Below are 14,324 nucleotides of genomic sequence, written 5' to 3'. Positions count from 1 at the left end.
GAGCCCATTATACAGAGCGAAGTAAGCCAGAAAGATAAAGACCATTACAGTATACTAACACATATATATGGACTTTAGAAAGATGGTAACGATAACCCTATATGCAAAACAGAAAAAGAGACTCAGATGTATGGAACAGACTTGTGGACTCTGGGAGAAGGAGAGGGTGGGATGTTTCAGGAGAACAGCATTGAAACATGTATATTATCTAGGGTGAAACGGATAACCAGCTCAGGTTGGGGACATGAGACAAGTGCTCGGGCCTGGTGCACTGGGAAGACCCAGAGGGATCGGGTGGAGAGGGAGGTGGGAGGGGGGACTGGGATGGGGAATACATGTAAATCCATGGCTAATTCATATCAATGTATAACAAAAACTACTGTAATGATGTAAAGTAATTAGCCTCCAACTAATAAAAATTTAAAAAAAAAAAAAGAAAGCAGAAAAAAAAAAATATTGGCTGTAATCTCTATGTTGTACAATATATCCTTGTAGCTTAATTTACACATAATAATTTGCACCTCTCAATTCCCTACTCCTATCTTGCTCCTCCCCGCTTCTCTCCCCCACTGGTAATCACTAGTTTGTTCTCTATATTTGGAGTCTGTTTCTTTCTTGTTATATTCACTACTTTGTTGTATTTCTTAGATTCCACATATAAGTCACATCATATGGCATTTGTCTTTCTCTGTCTGATTTATTTCACTTAGCATAGTACCCTCCAATTCCATACTCTTAACCACGGCACTGGACTTCCACCTTTGGTTCTTCACTGATCCCACATAGGTTTATTGGTATCTAATATGCACTGAGGACCCGGCTGAAGGGCTGAGATTATCAAGACAAGAGCAGGATGCCCTTGCCCTTGAGGGGCTCCCGGGCTCTGGTGGGTGGAGGGATAGACACACAAAGAAATGCGAATAATAGACAAGATGCTGAGCCAGAGCTAGGGGTAATTACGGGAAAGGAGCAAAGGGGTGCCCGGTCCCGCCAGGCTGGGCGTCTGAGGTCAGCAGACTTCCTAGAGGAGGTGAAGCTTGAGAAGCCGAGTTGAGTGGCGCTTGCCCAGGTCTCAGAAGGCCTTTCCTGCCCCTGCCCCTGCCCGCCGCCCCTGCAGCATCTCTTCCCCGTCCTCTCACTCCCACGCCTCGCATCTGAGGCCCCAGCGTCTCTGAACTCCGCTGCAAGTTCCTGTCCGGGGAGCAAGCTCTCCTACCTCTGGGTCTTAAACTCTGCGTCTTATTCTCTATTTGTTGACCTCTTCTCGAAGTGCAAGCCAAGCAACTTTTCTAGGAAGCCTTTCCTAAGATACCCGGGTCTGGGTCTCAGTTACAGCATTCGTCTTACTGCCTTGGGGGTGCTTATTCATTTTCCTGCTTTCCCCATAAAACTGCAGTCTCCCTGAGAGCAGAGGCTGTGCCTCGTGTCTGCCTCACATCAAACGCTCCATAAGTGCTGAGTGAAAAATGGACCACATGACCTTCTGGACCTAGGCTCTTTTAGCTGGCCACGTGTACCTAAAATCCTTTAGCTGGTCACGTGTACCTAGAACACAAACTCTCCTCACAAGCAAAGGAAGAACCAGGGGAAGCCTAGACTCATGAGTAATGCCTCTTACGAAGGTCACATGCCGAAAGAAAACATTGGGCCCCTTGAACATACCTGTCCATTTATCTCTGCCCAAGCTCCAGGGACTTTATCATGACCTCGGATCCAGTTATGTAAAGCTTCAGCAGACTGATCCCAAGAGATCTAGGGATGCGCAAAGCACAGGTTGAACTTCTCAAGTCTCAAAGGCAATAGAAACATTTCTCTCCATCAGTGGCAGACTTGGGTAGGGATGGGGCAGGTGGCTTGGAGATCGTCCTTTCATTGAGGAAATGGTACACTGAGAACTGCTCAAAGGTGGGGGACAGTGAATTCTGAGATGCGTAACTGAGTTGATATAAATACCTCAGCATTTTCCTTTCTCTGGATACCTTCATATGTTGCTCCTTCTTCTGACTGGGGAACACGAGGAGCTTTACCATCAGCTATGAGTTGGACAGCTTCCACCTAAAGCCAAACATGTTACTGGTGTTAGAGTCCAGTGGTCAACAATGGCAAGGTCTGTTTAACTGAAGTTTCTGTTTAACAGAATTACTATATATAAATCTGTCCAGAGAGTCGGACTTTGATAAAATAACTACCATTTCTTTGACTCTATAATTGTACCACGCAGTGTACAATTCCTAGGTGAGAGAGTCAATTCCTAGACAGGTTGAAAAGAAGTCCGGGGGTCCCCAAGGAGAGAGGGGTCTGGGGTTCTCAAGGAGGAGATAGGGGTCTGGAATTGTTAGCCCCCATCTGTAAGAGAGAAAGAAGCAACCAGAGCCATCTTTCTACTGGAGGCGTCCCTCCCTGCTCTAGGTGGGGGTGTGGACAGACTTTGCACCAAGGCTTCCTTTCCTTGGTCAGACTTAGTCTGTCCCTTACTGAAACAGGCGCTGTACTCATCCCTCCTGGTTCTATCACCAAGGCGGGGCAGAGATGCACCAGGGGTAGACCTGATGGCATCCCAGACTGATGTCCAGTTCCTCACCATTAAAACCTTGCTTGCCTCTGATGCCACCCGAGATACAATCAGTAACCTTCCGGAATGCCTTCCAAGCTAAGACTGCTGGGGGAAACATTTGTCACCTAAATGCCTATGCACAACCCTGAGTATGCTTCTGACCACAATAAGACCGGTACGTTAAAACTGAGATGTTCCTTCCAAGTGTCACCACACCAGTGTCGGCAATAGCAAAAGAGATGGTGAAGGGCTGGCCAGGGAGGAAAAGTTGACTTTTGTCCTCGAGTTATTAGGGCCAGTCCTTCCACTTCATTCCCACGGATTCCACAGAAAGATTATCTAAGGAGTTGGGACAAAAGCCACTGGCAAGCCTCCTCTGGTCCACTAAGAGCCAACGTTACCCACTGCACTTCCAATCTGAGTAACCTTTAACCTCAGAGATGCTCTTGGAGCTAGAGCTCCATCTAGCTTCTGAACTTTGGACTCCTAGCAAGGCTAGGTGCTTCCTGACTACCAATCCAAGCTGGGGACCTAAGTAACAGTACACAGTAACAGCATAGATCACAGGTCCCTTGAAAGTCTATGATCTGACAGATAGGTTAGTCGTTCTAATTCCCAAGAAGTTATGAAATGGTCAAAGAAACCGGAAAGTTTGACCGAGAAAGGAGAGTTCGGTCCACACGCTTTGCCCATTTCTGGTAGGTCCCTGAAGGAGACATTGAGTGCCTCTTGGCATTGGCAGGTCGGTATAAACGCCCAACAGGTTTCTGCCATAAGCCATATGAGGTTACCATGGAACCGCAGAGCAGGGCTCCTCCTCACTTGCTTTGCGCAGGGCGTGTCATTCATTCACACAAGCATACTGTAGAGTTAGTAAAGTACAGCAGAAAATGTGTTCGCTAGGAGAACAAAGAATTAGAGCTCCAAGCATCCTTACCTTGTCCTAAAGAATCCCAGATGAGCCCCCAAGATTAAAGGTTGTTACTGAACCACGAAATACGCTGGGATTCTTGGCCTCTGGAGGAGAAGAATTCAATCCGGGGCCAGAGACGAAGCTTGATCACTCAGAGCTTTTGTGTAATAAAGTTTTATTAAAGTATAAAAGAGATAGAGAAAGCTTCTGACATAGACATCAAAAGGGGCAGAAAGAGCACCCCCTCGCTAGTGTTAGCAATGGTGTTATATACTTTTTAATTAGTTATTACAGTGAATCAAAAGAATGTCTGGAGGTTGTAAAGACCTTACTAGACCCACTCCCATAATTTACATTTTAAGATAACAGGATTAGCCAGAGTGTTTTTTCCAGAAACTGTCCTCAAGCAGGATACATTAATGTTATATAATCCTAAGGAATGTAGAGGGAAAAAAAGTTTGTCCTTTCCTCCTCCTTGAGAACCCCAGACACCTCTCTCCTTGGGGACCCCCGGACTTCTTAGCAACCTGCCTAGGAATTGACTCTCTCACAGGTGGCGCTAGTGGTAAAGAATCTGCCTGCTTGCCAACGCAAGAGTCATAAGAAATTCAGGTTCAATCTCCACATAGGGAAGATCCCCTGGAATAGGAAATGGCAACCCACTCCAGTATATTTGCCCGGCAAATCCCATGGACAGAGGAGTCTGGTGGGCTGCAGTCCAAAGGGTCGCAAAGAATCGTACACAACTGAAGAGACTTAACACACACACACATATGGGTTAGCTTCTTTATGTAAAATATCCCTTGGTGGCTCAGAGAGCAAAGAATCTGCCTGCAATGCAGGAGACCTGGGTTCAATCCTAGGAGAAGGAAATGGCAATCTACTCCAGTATTCTTGCCTGGAGAATTCCATGGACAAAGGAGTCTGGTCAGCTACAATCCATGGGGTCACAAAGAGTCGGACACAATTGAGTGACTAACTAACTAACTAACTAATATCACACAAGTCCTACAAGGTGGATATTATCAGTCTTATTTTACATATGAGGTTGAAAAAAGCCTCAAGCAACTAGCTTGAGAAAAAGCAACTAGCTCAAGATCACAGCAGAGAAGGCACTGGCAACCCACTCCAGAGCTCTTGCCTGGAAAATCCCATGGACGGAGCAGCCTGGTAGGCTACAGTCCATGGGGTTGCTAAGAGTCGGACACGACTGAGCAACTTCACTTTCACTTTTCACTTTTATGCATTGGAGAAGGAAATGGCAACCCACTCCAGTGTTCTTGCCTGGAGAATCCCAGGGACAGGGGAGCCTGGTGGGCTGCCGTTTACGAGGTCTCGCAGAGTCGGACACAACTGAAGCGACTTAGCAGCAGCAGCAGCAAGATCACAGAGATAGCTGGTAGGTGTCAGAGAAGGGTCTGTATCCAGGTCTATCTACTGCCAATATCCAGCCTGCACTTTTAAACATGACTCCTTTATTTACACACATTTCAATCTTCTCTTGCTTTTTCAATGGAAATTTTAGGAAGATAATTGTAAAATAAGCCATTGTGGGTTATTTCTGCTCATGATGATGATTCTAGAAAATAATACATTGTTATGTTTAAGGAATTCACCTGGCTTTATAGTTTAGGACACCTGGAATAAAAAAAATTTCAAGTCTGTCCATGAGTCTGATTGCCTTTGGGATGTGCCCTGTCCCCTTCTGTGCACCACTTATTTTTACCTTGAGTTGAGAGCCTCTGTCCTTCACGGGGAGACCTATGTGAGCTCATGTTCTCAGTTTTCTAAGTACTCACTGCTAAGTACTCCAATCTCTACAAGAGCAGGTGGAGGGAGCCACCTGGGACAGGTTCAAGTTTAGCTCGTTCATCCCACCCATTTCTGGCTATAATCCAGGTTTGCACAAATGCTACTGAACACACAGAATACTACTTTGATTATAATGATCGTTTTGAGCACCTACCGTGTGCCCGATGCTTTACACAATGTCATTTAATTTTCACAACAACAACCTTGTAAGTCAGGCAGTAGTGTCCACATTTTATAGATGAGGAAAACAAGGCTAAAGAGGCTAAATGACTTGCATACCACACAACAAACAAATGGTAGAACAAGAAACTACTCTCTTAATCATCGTGTCATTCACTCAGTCGTGTCCAACTCTCTGTGACCCCATGGGTTGTAGCCAGCCAGGCTCCTCTGCCCATGGGATTCTCCAGGCAAGAATATTGGAGTGGGTTGCCATCTCCTTCTATAGGGAATCTTCCCAACCCAGGGATCAAACCTGGGCTCCTGCATTGCAGGCAGATGCCTTACCATCTGAGCTACTAGGGAAGCCCCCCCTGCCCCAACCGCCTTAATCATTAAATAACAAACAAAATACTGCTCTCCTCTCTCCTAAATCAAAGGCTGCTGTTTCATACCATCTTATTGTCCAGCTCTGTGCTGTACTTCTACCACATCAAACACTAGAAGGCATTAAATGATACTGAAATTATCTTTCAATGTTTTTACAGGTTAATATATTACTTCTTTGTGATGTGCACGTTTTGAGTTTTTAATTCAGAGCATACCTGAACAAATAAAGCAGTATCAAATTTTGCCTTATTACACAGACTGATTTTAAATGTTTTTGAAGGAAGTCCAAATTACATAGTGAAATTTCTTCAGATTCTGCTGCTGCTGCTGCTAAGTCGCTTCAGTCGTGTCCGACTCTGTGCGATCCCATAGATAGCAGCCCACCAGGCTCCCCCATCCCTGGGATGCTCTAGGCAAGAACACTGGAGTGGGTTGCCATTGCCTTCTCCATCAGATTCTGCTACTTCTTTACAATTAGTCATTATAAACAGGATGGAGATCCAAATAGGTGGTAAAGTAAATGAAGTTTGATGACTACTTTATCCAGTTGATCACTGTCCTCAGAAGAATTCAGCTTCACAGAATAAGATATTCTGAAGTTCAGATTTCCTCCCTCAATATACTATCCTATTAGTAAATATAATAAAATCTAATTTTTTTTTCAGACTTTTATTTTTAGTAAAAATTCATAGGAGCAAATTCTCAATAAAAGAGAAACAGTGCCAAAACTTTAAAGGTTTACTAAATTCTCCTTGATGGCATAATTGTACTGACCATGGCCTTGATTCCTTCTGGAAAAAGAAATCGATTATAAAGTGCATCTACTGTATCATTGGGCTCCACATCACACGACCTCTGGAGAAGGATGGGTCCTGTGTCTAAACCATCATCAGCCCAGAAAACAGAAAACCCAGCTTTCTTATCTCCCATGATGAGAGTCCTGTGAAAAGAAGAGTTGCAACGTAACACATTGTTAACTGTATCATAAGGTGAATTAGTAGCATGAAAGTACAATGTGGTTATAGTGGAAAATAGACAGTGAATGAAGCTACTGGGAAAATTACAGCAGGGCCACGCGATATCAGCATTCATAAAAAGTAGAACTTAATGGCTCTGTGATTTTATACATCCCCATCTCTGTAATCTAACACATAGTAATAAAAAGGCATCAGAGACCATCAGTACTACTTCTCACTGACTCCCAGGTGTCGGCTTTCTATTGCAACATCAAGTAATTTTGCCCACCAGGGTCCAGTTCCCACATTGCACCTGACCCTGTATTAGGCAGAATAAGATCATGGAAGATAAAACAGAGGATAGTCAGTGCAGTGTTGAAAGGAGAACTGATGTTTAATTTAGGTTGTATAATTCAGGTATATGCATCACTTAGAGCTGGAATTAGATTGTCTATAAATAAATAATAGTAAAAGAGGGTGGATTAATTCAACAACTTGTATTATTGCTCTATAAATTTAGCAGAAGAGGAAATACTGACCCTACAGACCTTACGGCTTCCCAGGTGGTGCTAGTGGTAAAGAACCTGCCTGCCAGTGCAGGAGACAAGAGACTTGGGCTCAGGCCCTGGACGATTCCCTGGAGAGAGTCATGGCAACTGACTCTAGTATTCTTGCCTGGAGAATGTCATGGACAGAGGAGCCTGGGGGGCTACAGTCTATAGACTCACAAAGAATCAGACACAACTAAGCAACTTAGCACGGACACCCACAGGCCTTATAATATCTACAATAAACCAGATAGATGGGAATACGTATATATGCGTTTACGCATATCAGAGAGCAGGCTAATACAGACAGAGTATGAAGCAATAGGCCAGCCATACTCTGCACTGAAATCATGGTTACCTCTCTGAGCTACTAGCCAAGAAGCCAAACTCAATCAACCGACCAATCAATCAACTACTCATTTCAGAAATATTGAGGAACTAATTGGCACTGTGTTATCAAGAGCCTTGAAAATATCCATATACTTTGAGTCAATGATTCTGCACATGGAAGCAATGTGAAATGAGAAAAAAAAATACATGTTTAAATACAAAGATATTCACTATAGTACTATTTACAAGAGCCAAAAAGAAATCAATTCATGTAATCAGTCTTGAAACACTGGAGTGGGCAAAAAGTTCATATGGATTTTCCATAGTATGCTATAGAAAAATCTGAATGACATTTTTGGCTAGCCCAATAAAATTAAATGTTTTTCACCACATTTAAACCAAGGGTAGATTTTTCTGCCTATATGATAACTTGACCCTGAGAGAGAGCTGGGGGTTATGCAGGTAAAAGAGAGATGGCAGAGACAGTAAGAAAGGCCCTCCTTGACCTACAGGATAATGTACCTATGATACTGGGCAGTAGCAGGCAGTGTTCCTGAACCTGGGCCTTATAGCAGTAAAAACGTTAGACCATAGTCCTTTATCCCCTCAAGAAACTTAACCTTGAATGAGGGAAGATAGACCACGAGAAAGATAATTTCAAGTGATTTAGCATTTCCTGAAATGTACCTGAGATACTCTATGCAAAAAGTTCTATGGCCAAATAAATTGAGAAACAACTTTGTACTCACATTTCCCCTTGGAGATTGGGATGCTCACATGAAAGCACATATTAAATTCTCTAAATTCTGAGAAACAGAAATCCAGCATAAACCAGACTCATCTGAACACAGGACCTTTGCTTGCTCAATACCTAGTTACATCCAGTGGAGCCAATAGGTCATAGAAGATTCTTGGGAATGCTGTTCTGGCTAATGCAGTACCTCAAGATCTCAGGGAGTTCATGCAATCAGGACCTCACAATTGTTCAAGCATACCTAGTTCCTTGATCACCTAGGTTAAAACAGAAAGATTACAGGCAATAGAAATGGGCCCATCTTGGTTATTTAGAGAAAAATCTCACCAGTTGATAGCAGAAGCTCCTCTGTGTCTGGGAAGGATAGACGGGTGATAAATGATGGAACCATGCTTTGGGCCGTCAATTACGTCCATGGGGATGAATTGTGTGCAGAAGGGAAGCACATTGAGCTCAGCACCCACGGACCTGTAGGCCTCTGCCACCTCCTTTATGGTCTTGCCCTTGACTCTCCATCTAGGGAACTTGAACACAGGGGTCCCATTTTTCTCTGCAGCCAATGCTGAGCATGAAAGAGAAGATTATTTTCATCAAAAAAGTTCTGGCCATAATTTTGTATTACTATGAGTTTGCACGTAGTAATTTCATGAAACATCTACAAATAAAACTTGATGAAGAACAATTTAGATTCTGGCTATCTCATGGCCCAAAGTAGCTGCTTTAAGCCCCACTGTATAAGTTTAAGGTGTACAATATAAAGATTTGACTGACACGCATCATGAAAATGATTTATCACAGTAAGCTTAGTAAACATTCTTCCTTTCATATACATACAATATAAAGCAGAAAAAAAATTTTATGATGATAATGCTTTGGATTTATCCTCTTAACAACTTTCATATGTAACATACAGCAGTGTTCATTATATTTATCAGGTTGTACATTATATCCCTGCTCCTTAATTATCTTACAATTGGGAGTTTGTACCTTCTAACTGTCTTTATCCAATTCTCCCAGTAACAGAAACTAGAATAAAAATCAGAGCTGCTTCTTTCAAGAAAAAAAAATTTAGAGTTATCATAGATATTATTTCCCAACCAATACATTGCATCATACTAGTGATTTATAAAGATTCAAGTCACAAGCCAAGATTTCTAGATGCTAGTTCTTATTCTCTACCTGTAGACTGTTTCTATTGGGTTGACCAAAAAGCTCATTTGGGTTTTCTGTACCATCTTACCAAAAAAATGAACCAACTTTTTGGCTAACCTAATATCCGTTTCTTGCCCTTTCTTTCAACATAACTAAAGTGAGCAAATCAGAATCAGACTGTAGCTTTGCTCTGAGGATGGCTCTTTTCTTTATCTAGTGTTAAGAGTCAAGCAGCCATCGCTATAATTTGTTCTGAGATAAATGTGTTCTTTGTAAGCCCACATCAATTGCTATTATTGGATGTGGGCTTCCTTGCATTCGTATTGGCACCTCTGTATCAGACATTATTCTATGTCTCATAGAACCTTTGGAAAGTCACAAGTGTAACTCAGGAAAAACATATGCTTGGAAATTCCTCTGATGGACCTGATGATTACCACATTGGTAAGTGGAGAGACTCAGTACAACAGGGGTCTGCATCTTTGTCTTGAGGCCCACAAGAGAAGGGAGAATGTTTGAGTCTGTATCCACCATACAAATAGACTTGGCCTGAGAAGGCCAAGTGCAGAGTCCATGATCCAGTTGCTCCAAGATACTCACCAAGTGGGTCAGCTTTTCCATCTTTGTCTGGAACCGTGAACACTCCCACGACTCTGTGGCCTTCTTTGCAGAGATGACTATAGACCTCCTGTCCAAAGAGGCTCTGACCAATAAGTGCCACTTTCAGCTTGTTTTTGAAACAAACCTGTGAAACAATTCAGTAGTGACAAGTATTAGCATGGATGGGTTTCCCTGGTGGCTCCACGGTAAAGAATCCACCTGCAGTGCAAGAGACACAGGTCTGATCCCTGGGTGGAGAAGATCCCCTGGAGAAGGAAATGGCAACCTACTCCAGTATTCTTGCTTGGGAAATCCCATGGACAGAGGAGCCTGGCAGGTTACAGTCCATGGGGTCACAAAAAAGTCAGACATGATTTAGTGACTAAACAACAACATAGTATGGATAGAAGATACATGGATAATAAATAATCTTTTCTCAATAATACCAGATGGTAAGGACAACAAAAGGCTTAAAGATCTACAAAGTAAAATATTTATTGACATACACTGAACTCAGACTACATGCTACACACTGCAAGTAATTTCACACCTAGGTATTCCTCATTTTCCCTATGCTTTCACTCACATAATTATTCATTATAATCATTGAGATTGCATATATTTTTACAAGGTATTTCAACTCCTTGATAAAATGAGACCAGATGTTAACAAATCAGCCCAAGTTTCATAGTTAAAAAGAGTGTAAATCTCAGCAAGGTCTACCTCAATAAAACAACACTTTTATGCCCCACAATTTAGAAATAAGAGCTGAATTATCTCTCACCTCCAAAAAAAAAAGCCAAGAACTAACATCTAGTAAAATATAGGGTCAAAACCTAGTGCCACCCATCCCTTATTAGTTGTGTGACCCCAAGCAAGTAACTAACTTTTATTTGCCCTTTTTTCTCATTTATAAAATGTGAATAACACCAACTCACACAATTCTGACTGAAGTAGATGACAATATGTATTAGGCTTAAAGCAGTGTCTGACACACAGCACTGTTTAAGTAAAAGCTTTAATAATGTTTTAAAGGTTTTGCCACATAGTAGACAATTCTATGTTTTTTCACATAGTCCAGAATTCCAAAATTCTTGGTAAGTAATCTAAACTCATTTGGTCTCAAGATCTGGACTGATCTAATAAAATGTTTTTTATAGTCTTTGAAGGTGTCTTATAAATTAACACAAAATCATTTGGCTTCAAATTTGACTGAACTGACAATACTATTTACAGTCTTTAATATAGTATGTTTTGCTGCAGAAAAAATCAGTGTGCTTAGTTACAGATACTATCCCAGACCCTGCTATAAAGTGCACGTAAGTTTCTATGTACCATACTAACTCTATTAGATGTGAATAACTCTGAACCCCAAACACATTTGGCCCCACAGGTTTCAGAGAAGAAACTGAGGTTTGCCCACTATTTCATTAATTTAATCTTCACAACTATCCTGTTTTCCTACCCCTCATTTTGTATCATTCTATGAATAAAGAAACCAAGGCTTAGAAAAATCTAGTTATCACCAAGGTCATACTGGCAAAACAAGGCAGATGTGGGACTTGAATCCAGGGCTGTCAGACTCCAAAGCCCACACATGTACTTAAAAATAAAATGAGCCGGCACTGCCCATCTCTTCCAACTTCTTTTTTTTTCAAATTAAAAAAAAAAATTGGAATATAATTTTTTTACAATGTTGTGTTAGTTTCTGCTACACAACAATGTGAATCAGCTATACATATATTCTAAACTGGAATATAATTGCTTTACAATGTTGTGTTAGTCTACCTTGTTTTTAGAACACTACACTGATGCACAAAAATACACTGATTGTCAATAAATATAAACATCATATATATAAGAATGTCACTAAAGGACTTAAAGTTTTTAAGGGCTGTCTTTAAACAATTATACCTCCTGTAAATTCTCCCAAGATGAAGCCTTTTCACAAAGCTTAAGGTAACATGTTGATGTGATGATTGTTAAGATGGTGAGAAGAGTCACCAGGTGAAGCGGGCTGGATGCAGGATTTTGCGTGTAGGGATGGTAATCAGAGTCATGACCTCCTATGTGAGTCCTGTTTTGGCAAAGAACCAACCCCAGCTCACCAGAGTTCTTTCCATCTTTCATTCCACCACGTTAGAATTCAGCTCCACAGGATTTGGACATAGAACATTTTTCCTTCAGTTTGAATGGGATTCATTAACATTCCAGAAAGTCATTCTAAATTAGCAAAGCCTCACTGTTAACATCTGACTATGAGAAACTTAATTTTCCCTTATTTCTTATCTTATTTATGTATTGGTTTAAATTTTTTTTAATTTAAAAAAATTTTTAAATTTTTTATTTTACATTGGAATGTAGCCAATTAACAAAGTTGTGATAGTTTCAGGTGGACTGAAAGGGACTCAGCCATACACATACATCTATCCACTCTCCCCCAAACGCCCCTCCCATCCGGGCTGCCCAATGAGCAGAGTTCCCTGTACTACACAGTAGGATTTCGTTGGTTATTCATTTAAAATATAGCAGTATGTGTATATAGATCCCAAACTCCCTAACTATCCTGTCTTCCCCTCATTCTTCCCTCCTGGAAACCATAAGTTCACTGTCTCTTTATGTTTTGTAAATACATTAATTTGTATCATTTCTTTTTAGATTCTGTAGAAATATCTTATGACATCCCTTATATGGGGAATTCACTTTACTAAAGGCATAAATGGCATCCCTTTTTAGGCATGAACTTAAAAGCATGCAGGTTCACACCTTCCCTGTGAGATCATAATTAATCAACTAGGGTTTGGGTTTAAAAATTCCTTTCCAGGGCCAGCCAAACTTTCTATCCCCAAAGAGCCTAAAGTTTCAACATCTAACAGATTCTTACAAATGGACAGATTTACTCTGTAAGAACAGCTCAATTTGCCTACAGATAACACATAACTATTTCATTTCCTCTCATTCAAAAACTCAAAATGTTCGGTAAATACTCCATTTTCAGATCCTATAATTAATGCTGTTGCTTGATACAGAACTGATGCTCTTGCTAGCTTACAAAATTTGGCTTTTACCTCACACCATTACCAATGCCAAATATTTTAAGACTTCCTAAATATTAGTCATGAAACATACAAGGGCCATGAGGATCAGCTGACTCAAATGTAGTGTGCCCCCGGCTGTCATCTCATTATTGGGAGTTCAATTCCTAAATCAACAGTCCCCCAGAAAGTGTTTAAAGAAACCTTGTCAGTATCTCTGGAAATTCTACATTCACTGAAACACTTTCTGAGCTTAGTGGTAAAACTGAAACTATAAAAGCAAGTTTCTAACAGTGAGAAAATTTCAGAGTTTATGATTTTAAGTGTTTATAGTGAGTACAATTCTAAAGAACTGAACTGGGATGTTTTACTTTAGTCTTATTTCTCCAAGTATGATCTGAGGACTGACAGGCCGTGTTGGCAGAATCAGCTGGGAGGAAATGTTAAAAATGTGCTTTCCTGGGTCCCACCCTTGATCTAATGAGTCAGACCCTCAGGAAGTTGGCATTAACTCAAAAGCATATGAGGAAGTTTGGATCCTGTCTCTGCAACATATTAGCCCAGGAAGCTGTATTTTAACAAGCTCTCCATTGACTGACACGCATGTGCAAATCAGCAAATCTTTGGTGTTTAGAGTGTGTGTCCATCCCTCCAAAGTGTGTCTGCCCTAGGGAGCCTGGGTCAGAAAGAAGCGGTGGAAGTAACAGCAAACATTTTAATGAGACCCTGGGGTGTGCCAGGTATTTAATATATGTTACCTCATTTTGATTGCCAATGACTCTCAAAGACAGGCATTAATGGGTCGTTTTACAGACGAAGTGGAGACGGGAATGGCAATACACTCCAGTATTCTTGCTGGAGAATCCCATGGGCAGAGGAGCCTGGCAGGCAACAGTCACCAAGAGTTGGACATGACTGAAGCAACTTAGCACAGATGAAGAAATTAAAACAGAGAGATTAAGATACAGCCTGGAGTCCAATCACTACTAAGTGGTAGCTCTGAGATTCTAACCCAGTTATCACGTCAGTGCCATTGTTTTTCTATAACACCAGCTGTCAGGTATTAGTTAAAATCTGAATAATAATAGTACTTATCCTATAAGTTATTATTATTATTATTA

General features: G+C 41.3%; 1 protein-coding gene across 1 annotated transcript in view; it reads right to left on the bottom strand.

The window, feature by feature from the left end:
• Positions 1-14,324, bottom strand: part of ALDH1L2 (aldehyde dehydrogenase 1 family member L2) — a 55,281-nt gene that overhangs the window by 33,049 nt on the left and 7,908 nt on the right. The window contains exons 2-6 of the mRNA XM_070454020.1: positions 10,169-10,313; positions 8,744-8,978; positions 6,603-6,768; positions 1,954-2,055; positions 1,663-1,752 (exon numbers count right to left, since the gene is read on the bottom strand). Coding sequence (XP_070310121.1) covers positions 1,663-1,752; positions 1,954-2,055; positions 6,603-6,768; positions 8,744-8,978; positions 10,169-10,313 — 738 coding nt within the window. The remainder of the gene's footprint in view (positions 1-1,662; positions 1,753-1,953; positions 2,056-6,602; positions 6,769-8,743; positions 8,979-10,168; positions 10,314-14,324) is intronic.

This window comes from Odocoileus virginianus, chromosome 23 (genome assembly GCF_023699985.2).
Source record: "Odocoileus virginianus isolate 20LAN1187 ecotype Illinois chromosome 23, Ovbor_1.2, whole genome shotgun sequence".
Lineage (NCBI taxonomy): Eukaryota > Metazoa > Chordata > Mammalia > Artiodactyla > Cervidae > Odocoileus > Odocoileus virginianus.
The sequence above is the reverse complement of the archived record's forward strand: the minus strand, read 5'-3'. Positions and strand labels throughout refer to the sequence as shown.